Source organism: Populus trichocarpa, chromosome 18, assembly GCF_000002775.5.
Source record: "Populus trichocarpa isolate Nisqually-1 chromosome 18, P.trichocarpa_v4.1, whole genome shotgun sequence".
Lineage (NCBI taxonomy): Eukaryota > Viridiplantae > Streptophyta > Magnoliopsida > Malpighiales > Salicaceae > Populus > Populus trichocarpa.
In genome coordinates this window covers 111,201-131,728 of record NC_037302.2, presented here as the reverse complement: position 1 = coordinate 131,728, position 20,528 = coordinate 111,201, and the positions used below count along the sequence as shown (strand labels likewise).

The following is a 20,528-nucleotide window of genomic DNA, read 5'->3' as shown; positions in this document are numbered from 1 at the left end:
GGCTTGCGAGGGCATGTTTTACACGTTGCTATGCGTTCTTGACGGGGACGAATTTGTGTGACGTCGTACATGGAAAAATGAGGTCCACTTGTTTAAGGCATCAGAACCTGATGGTATTAATGACATAAATATAAATAACAGTAACTGTTGTATAATTGCTCCATGATTTTGAGCATGTGGTAGCTGTTTTCTAGTTTTATTATGATTAGGAAACATCTAAATTTATGAGGTGAATTGATCAAATTCTCAGCTCTGCCAGGGAGTGAACTTTTATGAAGCTGTTGCTCACCTCCTCATCCAGGAGTGCCACTTGACCATATATCAATTAGCATCCAAAAAATGAGGAAACACACACGCGCTTGCAACAAAAATTGTGAGAAATCAAAGGTTGCGACTCAAATTGAAGAATTTAAACACTGAAGGACTTGGAAATAAGTGTCATGCATGGCCCATAACCATTTGCTATATTAGATTATTAAAATGAAAGGGCAGTAAAGTATTTTCACAAGCATTTCAAGGACATTTGTGTCCTTGGAGAAATTAAAAAAAAAAACAAATAAATAAAAACTGAGACTTTGAAAGTAAATGCAAAGAGAAGACTGGTCTCTCTCTCTCTCTCTCTCTCTCTCTCTCTGTAGTTGTTGTAGCTCATCGTCTAAACATCTTGTCTTCTTCTTCCTCCCCCTCCTTTCGTTGTTCTTCCTCTTTTACTCTGCGATTCTTTATTGTAAAAGGCAGCTGAAGAATTGAATTCACACATTGTTGCTGCTGCTGATGACCCCTCCTTCCTTTCACTAATTATTAGTAACCACCAGGTGGGTAATAGGTATGCAACCATTTCTTTTTATCTATTTCACTGGTGCTCTTTCCTGATTTCTTTTAAATTACCTGATCTAATATCTGTCAGACCCTGCTTTTCATCTCTGGGCCTCTTACTCATATATAAAGCTCTAAGCTTCGAATTTGTCAAACTTGGTCTTTAGAAATTGAATTTGTCATATTTCAGCTCAATGTTTTTCCGTTTAAGTCTTTCTCAATTAGTTGTTTCGCTGGCTTGATGGGTTTGGATTTTCAGGGTCTTGACATGTGAAAGTTTGTATCTTTGTATGTGACTGTAACAGCTATGATATTTTGGTCACAGATAGAGTTTAGGATCGGGATAGCTGAATCTCTTCGAGGAGTTTCAGTTTTCATTAATTCATTCAATCATTGCAAAGGTATCACCTTTTCATTTCAGAAATGTAAATTTTCTTATTATTATGTTTCTATATTTGTTTTCTGGTATAATTAGTTTAGGTCATTTGCCCCCAAATAGGTTCCCATATTGCTCTGTTTCTGTGGAGATTGGCTAACGATTTCACTGTTGCTTGTCAATTTGTTTCATTTTATTAGCTTCCTAACCATCACTACAAGATTAGGTTTTCAAAAAATTTATTTCTTTTAATGTTCTGTTGTGATCTTATCTGGCATTAATTGTGGGTAGTCCTTGGGAGAACCGTGTAAAGGATTTTTGATGATGCCCCCACATAATCTTAATTTGTAATACCTATAAATGATAGATGACCATTTCAACGAATACTAAGAAAATTAGTGCATGCAACACTTTTCAAATGATAGCATTACTAACTGTTCATTGTCGTTTGATGTTAATCATAGCTTAAAAGTCCTCATTTGTGTGTTTATAGGGTCCATTTAGTGGAGATGCTGCCCATTTAATGAGCGTGACTAATTTTGGATAAAAAGAATTGGGAATTGTTGACTTCATTTTGACGAGTATTCATGATTGGAAAAATGGTGGAAGGGCCAAAATTTACTGGAATCATAGGAGGAAATACCAACAATGAGAACAACTACTATGATTTCACACAAGGGTTTTACCAAAAACTTGGTGAAGGTACCAACATGTCCATAGACAGTTTACAAACAAGCAATGCCGGTGGATCTGTCTCAATGTCAGTGGATAATAGTAGTGTGGGATCCAGTGATTCTTTAACCCACATCTTAAGCCATCCAGGTTTAAAACCTGTCAACCACCACAACTATAGTGGGACAGTGGGACAGAGTGTGTTTCGTCCAGGGAAGGTCACCCATGCACTAAATGATGATGCATTAGCTCAAGCATTGATGAATCCTAAGTATCCAACTGAGGGGTTGCAGAATTACGATGAATGGACGATTGATTTGAGAAAACTCAATATGGGTACAGCGTTTGCCCAAGGTGCTTTTGGAAAGCTATATAGAGGCACGTATAATGGGGAGGATGTTGCAATTAAGATATTAGAGAGGCCAGAAAATAGCCCAGAGAAGGCACAAGTGATGGAGCAGCAGTTCCAACAAGAAGTTATGATGCTTGCAAATTTAAAGCACCCAAACATCGTGCGGTTTATTGGTGCCTGCCGTAAGCCCATGGTTTGGTGTATTGTGACGGAATATGCAAAGGGAGGGTCAGTTAGGCAGTTTCTGACAAGGAGGCAAAATCGGGCAGTGCCATTGAAATTGGCCGTTAAGCAAGCACTAGATGTTGCAAGGGGAATGGCTTATGTTCATGCACTTGGATTTATACACCGGGATTTGAAGTCAGATAACCTTTTGATTTCGGCCGATAAATCTATAAAAATTGCTGATTTTGGTGTCGCACGAATTGAGGTGCAGACTGAGGGGATGACACCAGAAACTGGGACATACCGTTGGATGGCTCCGTAAGTCTCTACTCCTTCCATGCATTGAGGTTCCTTTCTTTGTGTTATTTTATGATTGTTATGCATATTTCTGTTGTAACCAGATGAACTTTTTTTTCCTAATTCTGATAGATATGTTTTACATGGGCAATTCTTTTCCTTTACTGAATGATTAACCTATCTCTGCGCATATGGCAGTACTCGTAAGTTTTGTAGGAAATGGTGCTTTTCTCTCTCTGTGTGGTGGTGTTGTTGATTAAATAATGGAATGAAACATTGATAATAAATGAGAGAGGCATTCTAAGAAAGTGGGTCATTTCTTCCCTTTTCATTCTTGTGCACAATGTTGTGTTTCTCTGTGTATAGCTTGTCTTACCTGGATTTCTCTTTTTGCAAATCAATTCAGCATAACAGTTTTTAGTTCCATGGATGTTGGCAAGTGAAGCAGCATCCATTTTTATCACGTGGGAAGATTTCTTTTAAGTTTTTGGATTCTGTGGCATTGTCTTGTGAAGTGTTATGGTATCCTACCATTAGGATGGAAGAGCTAGAAACTGGTGTTTTTTTTCTAAAATAAACTATTTTCTCTCTCTTTTAAACAGTGACTTCAGGACCTAAAAAAGTCGCTCCACATTTCACATCTTGACCGTGGTGCAAGAACTTTTAGTTTTGTTTATAGTTTCTCTCGATGGAGCAACTTGTTTTAGTTATTTGCAAGGTGGTTGTGGTTTTGTAAAAGTTACCTTAAAGGAGAACTCTGTCTTTCACTTGTCTTCCTAAGTGTTTTCGTAGATTTGTCATCTCTCTTCTAACCTCCCCTCCTTTTGATGTTGAGCTTAAGTTGCAAATCAGTTTAAATTTAACCAAGTCATGTGGCAGGCAATATGTTTTGGGGCTAGATTTCTTTGCAAGGAATGGCCATTCCTAGATTTCTGGTTTGTGGCTGGCTAAACAAGCTTGACCTAAATCTTTTTACATAAGCACCATCCAGATGAGGTGGGTTTTTTTGTCATTTGTGGGACGCTAGAAGAAGACCAGGAAAGAGATGTAGATTGGAAATCTCATTTCATTCCTTTCTCTCTCTTGGGAACATTGAATCTTATGTAACAAAGTAAAAAAGACTTCTACCCTTTTATTCAGCGCCTCATGGTTTTGAGGCCATGCTTTTTATAAACTATCATATAGATGATGTTTTTCTGATAGACATGCATGCTGCCATAAGTGACATTTATGCTTGTACCCACGAAAGTTCCTTGTGCTTAAATATATTTTTCTTGAAGGGGAATTTAATGATTATTAATTGGAGTTTGCTGCATGCTATAGGATATCAATTATTGTGCTCATTTATAGCACTACAGCAAGTTTTATCTTCTTAGTTCCATCAACTGTCAAGTATACGAGTTTTTCTGAATCGCTGTTTTCTTGAATCTACGAACTTCTGTCAATTGCGACAACAGATTGTGGTTGTAATTATTCTCTTACGTGTTTGACTTACCAATTTGTACAGAGAGATGATTCAGCACAGGCCCTATACACAAAAGGTGGATGTGTATAGCTTTGGGATTGTCCTTTGGGAGCTCATAACAGGTTTGCTTCCCTTCCAGAACATGACAGCAGTGCAGGCAGCATTTGCTGTTGTGAACAAGGGGGTAAGGCCAGTTATACCAAATGATTGTCTCCCTGTGCTGAGTGACATCATGACGCGCTGCTGGGATACCAATCCTGAAGTCCGTCCCCCCTTCACCGAGATCGTCAGGATGCTTGAGAATGCTGAGACTGAGATCTTGACCACCGTGCGCAAGGCACGTTTCAGATGTTGCATGACTCAACCCATGACAGTTGACTGATCCAGAACATAAGACCTGATAACAGATCGTAAAGAGGATACAAATGAAAAAACGAAATATAAACCGAAGCTGTATGGATGAATTTTATGTTTGTGTATGTATCAGTATTTTTTTTTTCTTTTTCCAGATAGGGAAAAGTTGACCATTTAGACCGGATGGTTCCTGGTGTTTGGTGTCAATTGTAATGGAGTAGCGTGGTTAAAGGTTATGGTTTCCAAGCTGTAGTAGTAGGGGAGCATTGGTGTATCTTCCCTCTGTAGCTATAAATATATATATGTACCTGCCATTTTCATTGTTGTTTGTTGTTGTATCTTATATAACAAACGCAGGTTCTCTTTGGATTAATAATGTTTCAATTCCCTCCCCCCCCACTCGTTCCCTCCTTTGCTTATCAGTTCCATAACCACCCTGCCCTATTAGCGTGGGAGCTGGCGTATCTGCCAATCGTTCTCAAGTCAGTTGGCATGTGTACACTTTACAGGGATGAACTGTATTGTATTATACTTGTAAATTGGAAGTCTCTAGGACCCGAAATCGTTTTGCTTGTAAATTTGAAGTCTCTAGGACAGTCATGTCCAGTTTTTCAGTAACAATGGCTCAAAAGTTTCTGGTTTTTCGGCAATACCTTCCCAAACCAGAAAGGGGTTAAAATGCACTTTGCTGCCAGTTAAACATAAACTAAAGACCAGTAACATAAACACCAGGACAGAAAAAGGGGGTTTTGGGGGTGGGTATTGTCAATACAGAAGAAAAGCATAGATGGAACAGGAAATGAACATTAATAACAAGCATCAGAGACCAGTCATGCTAAAACTAAGTGTTGTGGTAGCAATATGATCATGAATTGGTCACCGGTCACCACAGCAGCCGCCGCAGCTTACATAGCACGCTGCCCCCCAGATTGAGAACCGGAGGCCAATCCGTCCTAAACATAAGAACATATAAACACTTGTCTTAAAAAAGAAATGCAATGCTACAAACAGATGGAATTAATTAAGAACTCACGGAGGTAAGTTTGGTCCGCCTTGCTGGTTGACACTCGGTTATCTTTTCCTCCCAAGCAGGAGACATCGTCTCCAGGTAATCCAGATTAAATCCATAAGCTAGATTAAAGGCACTGAAATAGTAGATGCCAACAACAGTCCCATTCTTGCCAAAAAATGGGGTGCCACACACATGCTCGCTGCCATAAATAGCTCCTACCTCCACAAATTGTATCGGAACTCTATTGTGATAAGCATGCTTAATGCTAGGTGCAACTATTTGTTGCACTTCTTTACTCATGATAACAGATGACAAGTTTCTGTTCGGACATGAAACCATTCCTTTAAGATATCGATACGCATTATTAAAAAAGACATGAATAAAATGAATCTCACTGCCATGTACAGCTGCAGAGGTAGCGAGGCGTGCATAGGGAAAGTCCTCCCTCTCTGACTCCAACTTGAGCAATAAAAAAGGATGATCAGCATATTCATGACAGATAGCCGCCTTGAATCCTTCATCATCATCTTTAAAACAAACATGCATTCCTGTTCTGTTAGTGCCGGTGTCGGTGTTGATAGTAAGGATGTGGCCATAAGGTGAGATCACAACACCAGCTGCAAACAAGGATAGCGTGCCGGATTCAAAAACATTATAGATTCGAGCAACAGTGGGCACCATGGTTTTGAAAAAAGTTGGTATCTCAGAAGCATCCAGGGATGGATGATCGTCTCCTGCATCATAGGATCGAGCATCATCCGGATACATTGTGATTTGGAGGATAGTGTTTCACAGAGGAAAGATCTAGCGGTTGAAGATAAGGGATCTAGGGTTTATAACAACGGCAATCTAGCGATCTAGCTATGGACGGAGAATGGAGTGGATAGGCATTAAGTAGTGACGAGGTCTCAAGGGCGAAAAACCCGCCTTTCAGTCGTTCACGTGAATACTGTGTTGGTTGGAATTTCGTTTTGTACAATGCGCTTTTGGTTACGAACAACTGCCTTCCTTTATCTCCTTGTGATTTATTAATTTAGTTTTTATTTAATCCCTATATCCTTTATAAATTAATCATTTTCGTCTATTTCATCTAATTTATTTTGGTTTTTTTAAGTTTAAAAAATAAAAGTAATTTTATATACGATGTTGGAAAGTTTAAGGAGGATTAATTAAAAACGTGATATTATTAAATTAAACATGATCAACACTTATTAAACAACTATATTATAATTAAATCTAAAATAACAAGGGAAATTATTGTGCAGCAGAGGATATAAAACGTTATTCCTTGTAGTAATTTAAAAATGAAATGTGAACTATAAAATCTTTTAACTATGCATAGGAGGTTAGGTGATTTTTTTCATTAATTATAATACAATTGTCTCTTACAAATTATAAAAGACTAGACTTGTTATTTTATTTTTTCGTCATGGTAAAATTATTAATTTAATTCTAAAGTAAAAAAAAAAAGTTTACCATTCAATGAAGGTGTTCTGGTATTTTTTATTTTTTTAAAATAATAAAATTACTTTATTAATCTTAAAGAAAAAATCAACTACACTTTTTACTAATGTTTTTTTTATCCTTTTACCATGTTTTTTTTATATCAAAATTATTTATGGATATTATTTTATTTGATAATATATAAAATATTATTAAAAAAAACAGTTGAAAGAAAATACGTTGATGCATGCAAGATTTGAATAGTCTTGGCGTTTTCTCCGTGTTCTCTGACACCAATAACTTTTTTTTTTCCCTCTCCCTGCCTCGATTTCTGCCAGACCACTGAAAAATTGTATCGGAATGATTTGCTTTATCCGGGCAATGGCGCGCTGTGCTTGTTCCGTGGTGGTCCAGTACTCTATCATCTAAAGGATGAGAATGGTGTTTATGGGGTAGAATGCTTGGTTGGATGCCTCAAGTTCAAAGCCAAGAAGACACTGGATATATATAAGGGTTCTTTTTAATGCAGCTATTTTTGCATCAAATTAAGACGGCACATCGATCTGCTGACAGTTTGCTCGCGGTAGAGGTAACTTCGATCAATCAAAGATAAGAATTTATCCTTTCATATGGTAACTGTAAGCTTTGCATTTTTCAATCTTAGTAGCTGTCGTGTTTAATTAGTAATGCGATATTCTATTGAAATTAAGATAATAAAATCCTATCAATAAAATATATCCAATCTTTACTAAAAAGATGTCAATATATATATATATATATAGAAGATTGGCTGCGACAGACGTTTGAGTGTTTACAACAATATTTGCATAAGACATGTATGATCCTTGTAGAAAAGCAAAGAAACCCTATGTGATTCATCAACAATTTTACAGTGTGTATTTATGCGAGGGAAATTGCAAAACTTGCAACTCAATATGCATGTGATCTCCATGATATTGCCGCAGCTATAATCTTTACAGAATTTCTACCCAATAATTAGATTGCTTGCAATTATTCCTTCAATATGAGCTCGCAAAACATCAATATTGCTTGCAATTATTATTCTAGAATTTTTTTTTGTGTTAAATTTAGTTTTTATTCTTTTCAAATTTATATTTTTTTTGTTTTATTCATTTTTTAATTAGTTTTTTTAAGTTTATCTCTAATTATTTTAGTTGATTGAAAATTTTATATTATTAATTTTTAAAATTTATCTTTTATATTATGATTCTGTGTTAGAAATTCATAAATTCGATTATATATTTGTAAGTGATGGTCAAGAGGATTATGATGATAGTAGTTGCTTCAATCTTACGGTAGTGGCGAGGATGACGATCTTGTAGGCAATGGTTTCTATTAAATGTTTCGTCATTATCAAAATCCTCAAATTGCTATTTACAGTAGTGTAGATCATGTAATTATTGAACTATAGCTGCGTTCAAGAAAAGAAAGGCATTTTTTTATTTCTTATTAGATTTTCCCACTTTCCCATCTGTTGTTGTTGTACCATATAGAAACCAAAGATCACAGGTGTAAGATCTGCAGAAAAATGGATGGCTGCTAGTTGATGAACCAACATACACGCAGAGGATTGAAGTGTTTGCAAGAACAAGAAAGGCTCAATCTGGTATAAACGAGTCAAACTGTTACATGGGGGTACGAAGATGGGCAGAGGTTGATTCATAATTTCGTATCTCACTCATGGCGGCCTCAGATAGGACTGGTCAAGCAAATGAGCTCAAGTGAGCCATAGCCCCTAACCACTCGAGCACTACATTGGAATGGTCAACATTAAACACTCTTGTTTTCAATTCACGGATTTGAGGTCAGGGGTCAAGGTATTATGGAGCTAGTCTTTGCATATTCGAGAGAGTAAGTCTCTTTTTTTGTTTTTCACAGACAATTTTTCCAGGTTCGAATCCAAAACTAACAAGCAGAGTGGCGAATAAAACTAGTTATGCCCGGTGAGATCAGAACCCTAAACCAAAGAAAAGAGTGATGATGGTGAAAAGACGAGATGTAAGAAGGCACGTGGAGATGAGGAGGCAGCCAATAATGCAATCAAATTCAGACTTGGCTTGATGAGTCCTGTTTTGTCCTATAAATAGTAAATACAACGGAAGGACCAAAACCCCATTCGCTCATCGTTTCCCTTACAGCCCCCTCTAGTCATCCTCCTTTCTTCACTTCTTACGTGCAGCAGCAGGGCTAAGTGCCCAATACAAGAAGAAGAAGAAGAAGAAGATGGCCAAATCCTTGAATTTATCACCATCACCTTCAACACCCACCCTTTCTCTCTCTTCTTCTTCTAAATACTCTACCCTCCTCAAAACCCCAACTACCCTTTCCTTCCCTTTATCTCGCCACCACTCCCACTCTCACTCTCTAACCGTAAGATCCTCCTCCTCCTCTGCTACAACCACCGCTACCCCAACTTCCACCACCTCTTCCAACCAATTCCGAGTAGACATACTATCAGAATCCCTACCTTACATCCAGAAATTCAGGGGCAAAACCGTTGTCGTCAAATATGGTGGCGCTGCCATGAAACAACCTGAACTCAAAGCCTCTGTTGTGAGCGACCTTGTCCTCCTCTCCTGTGTTGGTCTCCGCCCTGTTTTAGTCCATGGTGGCGGCCCAGAAATCAACCACTGGCTAAAACTCCTCAACATTGAGCCTCTCTTCCATGAGGGTCTCCGCGTTACTGATGCCAAGACCATGGAGATTGTGTCTATGGTATTGGTTGGAAAGGTCAATAAAGACCTTGTTTCTTTGATCAATAAGGCTGGTGCCACCGCGGTTGGCCTTTCTGGCATGGATGGCCGCCTTCTTATGGCCAAACCAACTCCTAACTCTGCTAAACTGGGGTTTGTTGGAGAGGTTGCACGCGTAGACCCCACTATTTTGCAGCCTCTTGTTAATAATGGGCATATACCAGTAATTGCGTCAGTGGCGGCGGATGAGTTGGGTCAGTCTTATAACATCAATGCTGACACTGTGGCAGGGGAGGTGGCTGCGGCATTGGGGGCGGAGAAGCTGATATTGCTGACTGATGTGGCGGGGATACTTGAAAACAAAGATGATCCAGGGAGTTTAGTGAGGGAGATTGATATAAAGGGGGTGAAGAAATTGATTGAAGAGAAGAAAGTGGGAGGTGGGATGATACCAAAAGTGAATTGTTGTGTGGCGTCACTTAGTCAAGGTGTTAGAACTGCTAGTATTATTGATGGAAGAGTACAACATTCTTTGCTTCATGAGATTATGTCTGAAGAAGGTATTGGTACTATGATTACTGGCTAACCCACTGTTCTGTTTTTGGTTGTTTGTCTGTTTGATTGTGGAAGAATAATGACTCAATGCTAAAGCTCTGTACTTATCAAGTGAAGTCTTTCTTTGATGTTTGTTGTTTTTGCTTGATGGGTTTCTATTAAATTTATTTCTTTGCTTGTCAATGGTGATTGATTGATTTGATGACTCAAGCAATTAGTGATCTTGAGTTGTATTTGATTAACTGTATGACTTGCTAGTGTTCTTGCTCATTTCTGTAAATTCTAATCCATTGCTCCGGCGACTTTGAAGGCGTTCAAAAGACACCTGTTTGATGTTGAGCCTGATGCTTAAATGACTGAGTCAGTGCCTCCGAGATCTGATCACCAACATGACCGGATCCGGACATGCCTTAGGTCAGCATTGAACCGGAGCCCCCGTTCCGGTGCTCTCTACAGTAATTTAGTTAGTGAATTGCGATTATCAACAATTGTTCCAGACAGCCATTACTCCTTATTCTTTGGTTCCAAAAAGGGATAAGAATATGTGAGTTATTGACACCTCTGGGTTCATATCATATGGTATCGTTTTTATGATTTAGAGCATTGGATTCGGAGCGTGTAAAAAAGATTGGTTTGAGGTTTAGCAGTGAACTAAAAACTCCGAGGTGCATGTTAAAAGATTTGTTGCTAATGGCAGAATCATGTGAATAGACAAGGAGTAACTGCACTGCAAAGCATCAGAAAATAGCCGTCTAGTTCCGGTCATTTTTCATCTCACTTCTGGAATTAGATTCTGTGGTCTACTGGAATTAAGCTTAAATAGTAGTGATATCTATTCGTCTAACAATTAGTACTGCTTGGTTGCCCCAATATTTTGACCAAATCAACGTAAAAAACCTACTCCTTTCGCCCACAGGATTTTCCTTTAAAGACTGGTTATTTCCTTTGCATACTCCAAAGGCGCATTTCTATTGGCTTGAACCTCTGCTGGTTTTGGCAGCTTCTCGCCGGATCAACTTTGGAAATATTTGTAAATAACATCTACCCCTACAAGCACTCAATATGGATCCTGGAGACTTCACTCAACACAGGGAGACAATGATTTGGGATAACTGGCCTTACCCCCTTGTTCACAGCAGCAAATGCTGCCTGCGCTGCTGTCATGTTCTGGAAGGGAAGCAAACCAGTTATGAGCTCCCAAAACTATACACATCCACCTCTTGTGTATAGGGCCTATGCTGAATCATCTCTCTGTACATATGGGCAAGTCAAACACACAAGATAATAATTACAAACACAATCTGCAGTAGAAATTGACAGAAGTTAGCAGATTTATGAAAACATCAATTCGAAAAAACTCGTGTACTTGACAGTTGAAAGCGCTTGCAGGTTCCCAAATAATCTTTCTGTTGTTACAAGCAATGACCCATCTACCGGGACTTGCAAGTATAGGATCATGATTCAAGGTTAAACAGTCGCCTCTGTTGTTGAAGGTGGAAGAAGGTTTTCAATGTCTAGTTTGGTAGCGTTTATGTCTTCGTGTCTCTTTCAGCGTTTTTGTGACTTTTAGGAACTGATTGTATTGGATTGTTACGTGTATTCCCTTGACTGGTATGTCTAGACGAAGCTAATTTGAGCATTTCACTTTTAAGTCTTGAAGCATACCTACTAAACAAGAAAACTCAACATGATCAAATTTAGCTGCACATTTTTTATTCAAGTCGAAGCGCACTATTTTCCACCTGCATTAGTGGACTTCTAATTGCAGATGAAAAGAAAACGTTTAATACATGTTCATTGATTTCATCAAACAACTGGAACACAACAGGATCATAACAGCTAGCTGGTCTCATGCTGCTGGTCGAAATAGTCATGCATCCAGACCAGAATGATGAAGATAGCCTGCAAATGCCTTCCCAAACACTGAATCAACTCCTCCATGAATCACAAGTCCTCTGTGTTTATAAAAACGAAAGATGTCACCTCTGAAAATCAATTTTACATATTCCTATCATTCGTAAATTAAAAGGAAGCCATAGCAAGAATGTCAATCAAACAGCCACCCCCTGTAAAAGACCATAGAAATGGTATAGAAGTGAGGGGAAAAAAACATTTGCGAGGGATGGCTTGGAGAGAGCCTGTCTCGTCACAGCAAGATCAGATTCATTAATCTCATTTTTCTATGCCGTTAGAGTTTGAGTCCTGGACAAACAATACGGTAATGGGTTAAGAAGTTAAGGCAGTATTATAAAACCTATTAAAAATCGGCTAAATCGACGCCCTTTGTTAATGCAAACTGTAACCACAACAGAAGACAGAAAAAATGGATGAAAAAAGGGTTATGGAGTAGTAATGACAATGCGTCCATGCAAATCTCAGATGAGAAGATGCAGAATTTGGGAACACATTTAGTTTGCTAGGGATATGGGTTTCTTGTAATGCGTAATCTGTCATTGTTAAGAGTAACATGTAATCTATTTTGTCAACGTATTAAGAAAATGAATTGAAAGCAGAAACAGAGGATGCAACAGAGTGTAAATAAGATGGAACAAAGCAGAACCAAACTAATTTCTGGTTAGTTTTGATAATATATGAAAGGTTTCGGTTTAGTTGTATTTTTCTAATAAAAAAAAACCAAATGTAGCCAAAAGAAAAAATGTTCACCCCTGTTTCAAATGATATACATATTCACTCCATTATGGATGAATCACTGCCTACCACCTTAATACATCATCACCAGTGCAAAATCAACCCTCTTTCCCTGCAACGTCTTCTTCTCCAATGTGCCCGGCCCTCTTCTCTCTTTTTTTCTTTTGTCTGTCTAGTATTCCCATCCTTGTTCTGGTTTTTTTTTTTTTTTTGAATAATCACCACTAGAACCGCCATTTTAATTGCAACTGACATGAGAGTCGCGCCACTTTCCCTACGACATCTTCTTCTTCAATATATAATGCCCTCTTCTCTCTCTGTGTGTTTTTTTTTTTGTTTTTTAATTCTTAATTTACCACTGTTTTCTTTGGCCCATCATAAGCCAGATCATGCGAGGGCATCACATGATCATGCATCCAGCTAATACACATATAAAAGGGAAATCTAGGGGATGATAAAACAAATGAAAGAAGAAGAAGAAGAAGAAAACAAGTACTAGCAAGGGCTTAAATTCTTTCCAATACCAATGGTGGAGTGCTAGCCTGAACACTAAGATGGCAAGGAGAAACTTATTTGTATGGAATGCATTATAAGAATTGAAGATCCGATGGCAAGCCAAACCGAAACTTGTAAAGCAAAGCCTAATCCAACCCCTTTTCATCTCTAATTAGCCTTTAATATACTTCCCACCCAAATACAATCTGAATGTGTTCATGCATCAAGGGTATTCACAATACAATAATAATAATAATAAAAACATGACACAAATGTCTGTTGCTTATAAATAAGACAACAATAATTGAAGTAATAATATTGTTGTATGTATCATTTAGTAGGTGATTTAGTGGTAAGAACTTGGGATCACGGGGTTTGCTCTCCTTGTGGTTTCAAGTTCGAGCCATGTGGTTGTTAATATGATCGTCACTGAAGACTTACATGGTCGTTAACTTCAGGGCCCGTGGGATTAGTCGAGGTGCGCGCAAGCTGGCCCGAACACCAACGTTAATAAATAATAATAATAATAATATTGTTGTATGTTTGTGGCGTCGAGACAAATATCCTCCCAGATTGGTATCATCAAGAATGGAATTAGTGTCGTTGTCTTGTATTTCGATCACTAGAAACCTTAACTAGTCGTAGAGTCTAGATAAGACGATTGATTATGTACAACAAAAACACATCTCTTAACTATTATAAAGCCCAAAACATATAAAATAATAAAAAAAAACTGTCATTTCATTTAATGCAAAATAAAATTTTGGTGTTTTCTTTTAGATGTAAATCAAATTCTCATAACTTTAATAAATTAGTTATCAAATCCAACACTTATGTAAAATAAAAAATAAAAAATATTTTTTTGTGATTTTTTTAGTATGTAAAATGACGCAAATATGATTTTTGAAAAACTTGGTAATATTCAAAATTAAAATATTTAAATGTATTTTTTAAAGAAAGATTTTTTATGCTATTTTTAAATAATAAAATAAAACAAAAACTAGTTTATTTAATATTAAAAAAATATCTTGCATGTAAATTATAATTTTAAATATCAAATATAGAAGGGTAAAAAACAATTGCAAAATTGTCATATATATATATATATCTGACAGAATTCTTGTAAGCCAAAGATGGCCTTGAGGCTCTACATGTGCTTAGTTTAGCCACGCGGGCAGGGCTTCTTAACTGGGCCATAAACATAAAATTTATGTTCTTAAAGATTTTTAATATTTTTTTTAATATAAATTTATTATATTTTCCCTTAATTATATATAAAATATTGTTACTTTGTCTAAATGTTTTTTTAATATAAAATTTACCTTTAATGAATTGTTGTTCAGGAAATGTTGTTTGCAGTTTATAAGACTCCGTTTAATCCTCGGTTAAGCAAGGTTTTTTTATATATATATTATTAAATAAAAGTTAATTTAAAAAAGCACAAAATTTTTAAGTTTGACCTGATTAATTAATTTTAATAGCAATATATTCCCCAAGACTCATACAGCGCCGGAACTATCCTAGCAAATTATATATATATATAATAGAGGATCCCCGCGTCAAGGGAAATACTGAAAAGTAACGATGGAGTCTGCTACCTCTTCTAAGCGGCAACGAGTTGGTAGTGGTATTGACTGAAATCTTCCTCATTGCTAGTTATAGATTTAGATTCGGCCGGTAATGGTGTTGAATATATTTTTTTTGTTTTTTTTTAATAAAACAGTACAACGTGCGGCGAGGGATACAGAGGATGAGGAGGAAGAGAAGATGTTTGATGTACGGAGTGTGAACAAAGATTTGGATATTGATTCCAAAATAGCTGCTCTCAAGGTTTCTCTGTCTGTTGTGTGCCTCTTGTCCCGCACAGGTATCAATGAATGAATGATAATCTAATGAATGCTCTTACAAATATTTAACTACTACAGAGGAGTTGTTTTTGTTTTTGTTTTTGTTTGTGATTGATAACAATAATAAACAAAATTAATTAATTATTTAACTACTACAGAGGAGTTGTTTTTGTTTTTGTTTTTGTTTGTGATTGATAACAATAATAAACAAAATTAATTAATTAATTCAGGTGGTAAGAATTTATGTAGATGCTCGGGGACGGTCGTAGAATGTGAGCGCAAACAAGAGAGTGGTGGCGGGGGTGGCGGCGGTGAATTTGTTGCTACCATCCTCACTTCTGCTAACCTTCTCAGATTTCCTTCTTATTCTAGATATACTTTTTTGGCCCCTGACATCACCGTAATTCCTATCTTCACCAGCTAATTTAATTTTTTGTTAATTTAGTATGCCGGGGCTGGCCTGGACTATCTTTTTTCAGAAGGCATCAATTCATATAAATTTATTAGTATACAATTCATTCAGGTTGAGGTTTATTTATCAAAGGGCAAGCCATTGAAGGGACAAGTTCTTGGGTATGATTTCCACTACAACCTTGCCATCATTCAAATCACAACCGACTATCCCCTTCCTACAGCAATTCTCACAGACATAGATGTTTCGATGCCTCTAACTCCTACACCTCTGCTCACTGATTCAAAACCATTTGGCCTTCGTCCTCATACGGTAGATTCAAGTTTGTTTAAGCTCCGTGGCGGTGACAAGGTAATAGCCTTGGCCCGAACTCTTACCTGCCAATGTCTTCTAGTTGAATCTGGCACGTTAAGGTATGCAAAATCAAACTTGGACTTTAGTAGTTTTTTTTGTTTGCACCAATTTTCTGTATTGCGTTTTGTGCGTACCCATAACTTCTAATTATGCTTTCAAAATCATTACCTTTAAATATCTCTAAAATAAATTTATGGCTTCTACATACGCTCTTACTGACTTTCCTTTTGTTTTTTTTTCCTAGTGTGGTAGCACTTGGTTATCTAGCAATGAACGAACTTTTTTTTTTCTTTTCTTGTTATTTACACTTAGCTTCTTTCCTTTCCTTGTCTCATCCCAGTATCTATAAGAGCAGCGGGCTTCATTGTCAAGAGCTCCTCTACACTTCTTGCAAGACTACTCAAGTAATCCCATCATAATCTCAATCTATTTTTAATGTTAGTTATTCTTGGCACGCCTTGGTTTTTATTGTGAAATTGCAATACTCATTCTCGCGCATTGCGTTGCGAGGATTTACTTTTGGTAGATAAATTAAACACTTGGCCGAAGTGTTAAATCAAATATGGGTTTGATGCATAATTGAGAGGCATGAATAATTGCACGCAAACACTATTGGAGGAAACGGGTGCAATGAAGTGAGATTTCGAATACAAATTTCCTTTTTTCTCAGGGAGTTTTTGTCATTAAAGTAAATGTCAAGGCATAAACACAACCTTTTGACATTTATCACTTTCCCTAAGCATGCCTTAAAAGTGTCAAAACTCACAAATTTATCATTGCGCTGCCCTTTTCTTGAATGAATTCCTCAACTGAAGATCTTGATGCCCCATGCTGCGTGCAATCTACAATAAACATGGCTTTTTTACTAGTTGTGCTAATCCCACCAAAAAACAAGAAGCTCACACACTTTTACTCGTAAAAATTAAAAACTTGGCTTTTATACTAGTTGTGATAATCCCACCAGAAAAACAAGAAGCTCACACACTTTATTGGTTCGGTGAATTGCCTATTCCAATAAACAAGAGACTCTAAACAAAATCATTGATCTCAACATAAAAGGATTTTCCAAAATCTTCTCTATAAGAAAGAACTTCACTACCAAAAAAAAGAAGACAAAAGCTATAATCGGTGGCTTGTTACTTCTTACAAGTAAAAGAAGTGAGGGGTAGAGATTTGAGGGTGAGTGGAAGTATTTTCCGTGCCAGTAGGATAATTATGTTGGATTATGTCTTAAAACCCTCTTTTCTTCTTCTTCTTCTTCTTTTTTTGTGTGCGCGTGTGCTGTAAAATTAGTATATTAATTTATTTTGCAAGCTGTATTTGTTATGCAAGAATCCTTGACACTAATGCTGCTTTTATGCTAGGTTTATATTGGTGGGCCTCTTATAAATTGTGATGGAGAGGTCATTGGGATTGTTTTTCATTATGATGGCTATGCTGCTTTTTTGCCCATCAACATAGCTTCTAGATGCTTGCAGCTTTTAAAGAGAGACAGGTATGGTGCACATCATTGTTTTGAGTACATGACAATTTATAGTTTGTCCATGATACTCTGACTTGGGTTTGTAAAACATCGAGCTCGTAATGGTGGTTTAGGTTTCTTTAATTTTAAGTGTTCCTTTATTTTTATTTGCTATTTATTTCGGATGTAGAACAGAAAGGAGAAGGGAATTGGTAATAGAAGAGAGGAGTTATGGGTAGAGATGGAGAAGGAGAAGAGAAAAGGGGGCAAAAATAAATAAATAAATAAATTATATAGAGGCACCAAAGAAACCCTAGATTTTTAAAATAAATAAAATTAAATAATAAATCTAGTTATCAACGTCTTTCCTTCATAATGGAAAAGTAATGAAAATCCCTAACAGGTCCTCTATCAATTTCATTCTACATGCAATTGGGTCTAAGCATGGTTTTGCAACTATTTAGATTGGCGAGGTGTATCTAATACTTTTCTATTGCTGCACAGGGGAGTCTGTCATCCTTGGTTGGGGATGACTCTGACCAATTCTTACGCTGCCAAGGCATCTGTTTTGGAGGAAATAATACAAAAGTTCCCTCATATCAGCAATGGAATTATAGTTAAAGACGTATGTTCTTGCATCTTTTTTCCCTCTTTTTTTTTCTTCCAAATGCTCTTTAGTTGCTTCATTTGTGGTCTGGATGCCATGAAAGATGTTCATGTGTTGCTTAGTCACTTAGGAGGTATATGCTTTCTTTTGCTCCTCAATGTCCATTCATTTCTATGATGCTGATGAAACAAATAATTGCTGTTTTGAGAAATATTTCTGCAACAGCTTCTAAACAATATAATTTGGGGTTCTCATAGGTTGCCAATCTACTGGCTCTAGTTGCGTGGTAAATTGCGCTTATATTGGTTAGTGTTTCATGGAGAGTTTGGTTTAAAGGACATATTGATATCTTGAGTAGCTTCTTGGTGAGTGTCTTAAGCGCACCTTGTGGATACATAAATATTGATAGTTTGGTTTAAAGGATATATTAAACCCAGTACCTAACTAATTAAATTACATCTTTCAATATTAATAAAAACACACTAAATCTTAAACTAGGTTGTTGGTGAGTATCTTAAGCGCCCCTTGTGGCCTTAGCTCATCATAACTGTATTTAACTACTATCAATGAGTAACGATTGCAGTTTTAGGTGATGTGTAGTACGTGGTAACTGGTTTTGAATGATAGATACATGCTTGAGTTTGTGATTGCTTGTTTTATCAACCTTTCTTTATTTTTTTTTGTTAGGTAATGAAAGGGTCTCCTGCAGCACATGCTGGAATAGTCTCCAAAGACATTATAGTGGAATGTGATGGAGAAGTTGTTAAATGTTCCTTAGAGGTATTTAATCACATTTATTTATGCTATCTCATGTAGGACTTTATTGTCGTCATGTAGGCATTCTCGTAAGAAACCCACATTTACATGCATGTGGGCTAACAACCCCATATTTTTATGGACGTGGGCTGTCATGACAGCCCATATTTACACAGCCCATTTTACACCCTTACAAGGCTGCATAACAGCCCCATGTGTTACTTAATTCCCACAACATACTCCTAAAAGTCTAGCCAAATACTCTTTAATCCCTATGTTTGTCAACATTTTAGATCAAACAACACACACACACACACTCTCATTTTCAAACAATTGCACTTATTTTATCAAACACTCGGAGAGTATTTTTAAATAATCCTTTTACATAAACTTTAACAATATTCAAACCTCCACAATATATTTATTCATAACTCAAATCCCACAATTACTTTTTTGGAAGAAGTTGATATATTGAATAAATCCCACAATTACTCATATATATACCATATATAATGAAAGAATAGTAATATAACAATAAAAGACACTCGAGTGTGTAATTCTTTGGATTTTTTCTTTATCAAAGGGCAAAGTGCCCTTGTTATCTATTGGGATGCCTGATGAGTGCAGCAAAACTTTAATCCAAGTGGTTAAAAGGTTTTGGTTTCCTATGGTGCCTTAATACTTAAGTGCCATTAAATAGTCGGAGAAATCTATACAAGGGGTGGACCACCACATAATAATTTCCACAGCTTCTTAGAGATTGTCATTAGTTTATCTGTTTCTTTTATAGTTACTATTCTTTGCAAGTGATTTTTAGAATTCTGTCTATTGATTTGATCTTTACATCGTGATTTTAGTTTTGTAGAAAGGTGTGGAATAGGGCTAGCCAATCCGTGGAAGTGGTTGTGATGAGACCAAGTTCCAGCAAGCCTGTGAAGCTAACTATGGTTGTTGATGAGTTAAAACCTGCTAGCTATAACTGGCAAGTCCTTTTTCATTTGTTTGCATGTTGGTTTTCGTATAGAAATACAGGATGGCACTAAAATAGAGAGTTCATTAATTGGTTTATCTCAGGTGTCATGATGTTTTTGGGTAGGCTTGTCCCTGCTTTTATATATATATATTCAGAAACAATTGATTTTCTGCTTGTTCATTTTAAAAAATATAATTAGGTCAACATTACATATTTGTATGAGCTTTCTACAAGTTTCTCTCAGATGTTTATTCCTTGTTGTTTTGGGTTTTGTGAGCCTTTTGTATTCGATTTGTGCTTCATTATCATCTCGTCTAATTTGGTGCTTTCAGTTGGCCAGTTCCCGCAGATAAAGAGTATGCTGCAGTTATATGGAGATCAATTGATTTAGCAGCGCAAAGAGCTACCACGTGGCTCGATACTTAATGTGTCGGATTGTTTCTCTGCAAGTATCACAAGGCGGGGCGCTGCTCCATCAGATGTTTATAACTTTAGAAGGAGAAACTATCTGGTTTACTTGCTAAAATACGTGTTTATTATTTTTGACACATCTCAAGCAAAAAAGCAAAGTACATTTTTCATGATTTAAGTGTGGCAATCCGGGGCTTGGGGTGTTTTGTGACTGCATGTCTAGGACAAGATGGATGTTTTGTTATGTTTTCACTATAAACAACCAGAAAACACCTTAAATTTGGTGATGTTTTGTTATTGTGAAGATTATTGAAGTAGATCATAGATGGTTACTTCTTAAA

General features: G+C 36.8%; 4 protein-coding genes across 11 annotated transcripts; 3 read left to right on the top strand and 1 right to left on the bottom strand.

The window, feature by feature from the left end:
• Positions 1-585: 585 nt before the first annotated feature.
• Positions 586-4,873, top strand: LOC18107573 (serine/threonine-protein kinase STY13). 6 transcript variants are annotated; one of them, XM_024590490.2, is made up of 4 exons: positions 586-815; positions 1,142-1,217; positions 1,686-2,699; positions 4,186-4,873. In XM_024590490.2, exons 3-4 carry the CDS (start codon positions 1,780-1,782, stop codon positions 4,523-4,525), a joined length of 1,260 nt encoding a protein of 419 aa, XP_024446258.2. In that variant the 5' UTR covers positions 586-815; positions 1,142-1,217; positions 1,686-1,779; the 3' UTR covers positions 4,526-4,873. The 6 variants fall into 6 exon arrangements, with proteins under 6 accessions (XP_024446258.2, XP_024446260.2, XP_024446259.2 ...); XM_024590492.2 differs by having other exon boundaries at positions 1,122-1,217; XM_024590491.2 differs by having other exon boundaries at positions 586-826.
• On the bottom strand, positions 3,791-6,434 carry LOC18107574 (uncharacterized). Its single transcript, XM_006371776.3, has 3 exons — positions 5,531-6,434; positions 5,325-5,450; positions 3,791-4,540 (listed from the first exon to the last, which is right to left on the bottom strand). Exons 1-2 carry the CDS (start codon positions 6,275-6,277, stop codon positions 5,403-5,405), a joined length of 795 nt encoding a protein of 264 aa, XP_006371838.3. The 5' UTR covers positions 6,278-6,434; the 3' UTR covers positions 3,791-4,540; positions 5,325-5,402.
• A 1,912-nt stretch (positions 6,435-8,346) lies between these two features.
• Positions 8,347-10,404, top strand: LOC18107575 (acetylglutamate kinase, chloroplastic). Its single transcript, XM_006371777.3, has 2 exons — positions 8,347-8,790; positions 8,865-10,404. The coding sequence occupies exon 2, from the start codon at positions 9,197-9,199 to the stop codon at positions 10,250-10,252; it is 1,056 nt and encodes a 351-aa protein (XP_006371839.2). The 5' UTR covers positions 8,347-8,790; positions 8,865-9,196; the 3' UTR covers positions 10,253-10,404.
• A 4,437-nt stretch (positions 10,405-14,841) lies between these two features.
• LOC18107577 (putative protease Do-like 14) lies at positions 14,842-20,528 on the top strand. Of its 3 annotated transcripts, none has more exons than XM_006371779.3 (10): positions 14,842-14,992; positions 15,089-15,232; positions 15,443-15,612; positions 15,736-16,037; positions 16,319-16,382; positions 17,343-17,473; positions 17,945-18,065; positions 18,735-18,827; positions 19,661-19,785; positions 20,109-20,528. In XM_006371779.3, the coding sequence occupies exons 1-10, from the start codon at positions 14,950-14,952 to the stop codon at positions 20,200-20,202; spliced, it is 1,287 nt and encodes a 428-aa protein (XP_006371841.3). In that variant the 5' UTR covers positions 14,842-14,949; the 3' UTR covers positions 20,203-20,528. The 3 variants fall into 3 exon arrangements, with proteins under 3 accessions (XP_006371841.3, XP_052305109.1, XP_024445276.2); XM_024589508.2 differs by having other exon boundaries at positions 14,861-14,986; XM_052449149.1 differs by lacking the exon at positions 19,661-19,785.

Excerpts from the sequence above, each read along its gene's own strand:
- LOC18107573 (XM_024590494.2), top strand. The coding sequence starts at position 1,780 with ATGATTGGAAAAATGGTGGAAGGGCCAAAATTTACTGGAATCATAGGA. Across the intron at positions 2,700-4,185 it reads ACATACCGTTGGATGGCTCC|AGAGATGATTCAGCACAGGC; the intron begins GTAAGTCTCTAC and ends CAATTTGTACAG.
- LOC18107574 (XM_006371776.3), bottom strand. The coding sequence starts at position 6,277 with ATGTATCCGGATGATGCTCGATCCTATGATGCAGGAGACGATCATCCA. Across the intron at positions 5,451-5,530 it reads GGCGGACCAAACTTACCTCC|GACGGATTGGCCTCCGGTTC; the intron begins GTGAGTTCTTAA and ends TCTTATGTTTAG.
- LOC18107575 (XM_006371777.3), top strand. The coding sequence starts at position 9,197 with ATGGCCAAATCCTTGAATTTATCACCATCACCTTCAACACCCACCCTT.
- LOC18107577 (XM_006371779.3), top strand. The coding sequence starts at position 14,950 with ATGGAGTCTGCTACCTCTTCTAAGCGGCAACGAGTTGGTAGTG. Across the intron at positions 14,993-15,088 it reads GCGGCAACGAGTTGGTAGTG|TACAACGTGCGGCGAGGGAT; the intron begins GTATTGACTGAA and ends TTAATAAAACAG. Across the intron at positions 16,383-17,342 it reads CTTCTTGCAAGACTACTCAA|GTTTATATTGGTGGGCCTCT; the intron begins GTAATCCCATCA and ends CTTTTATGCTAG.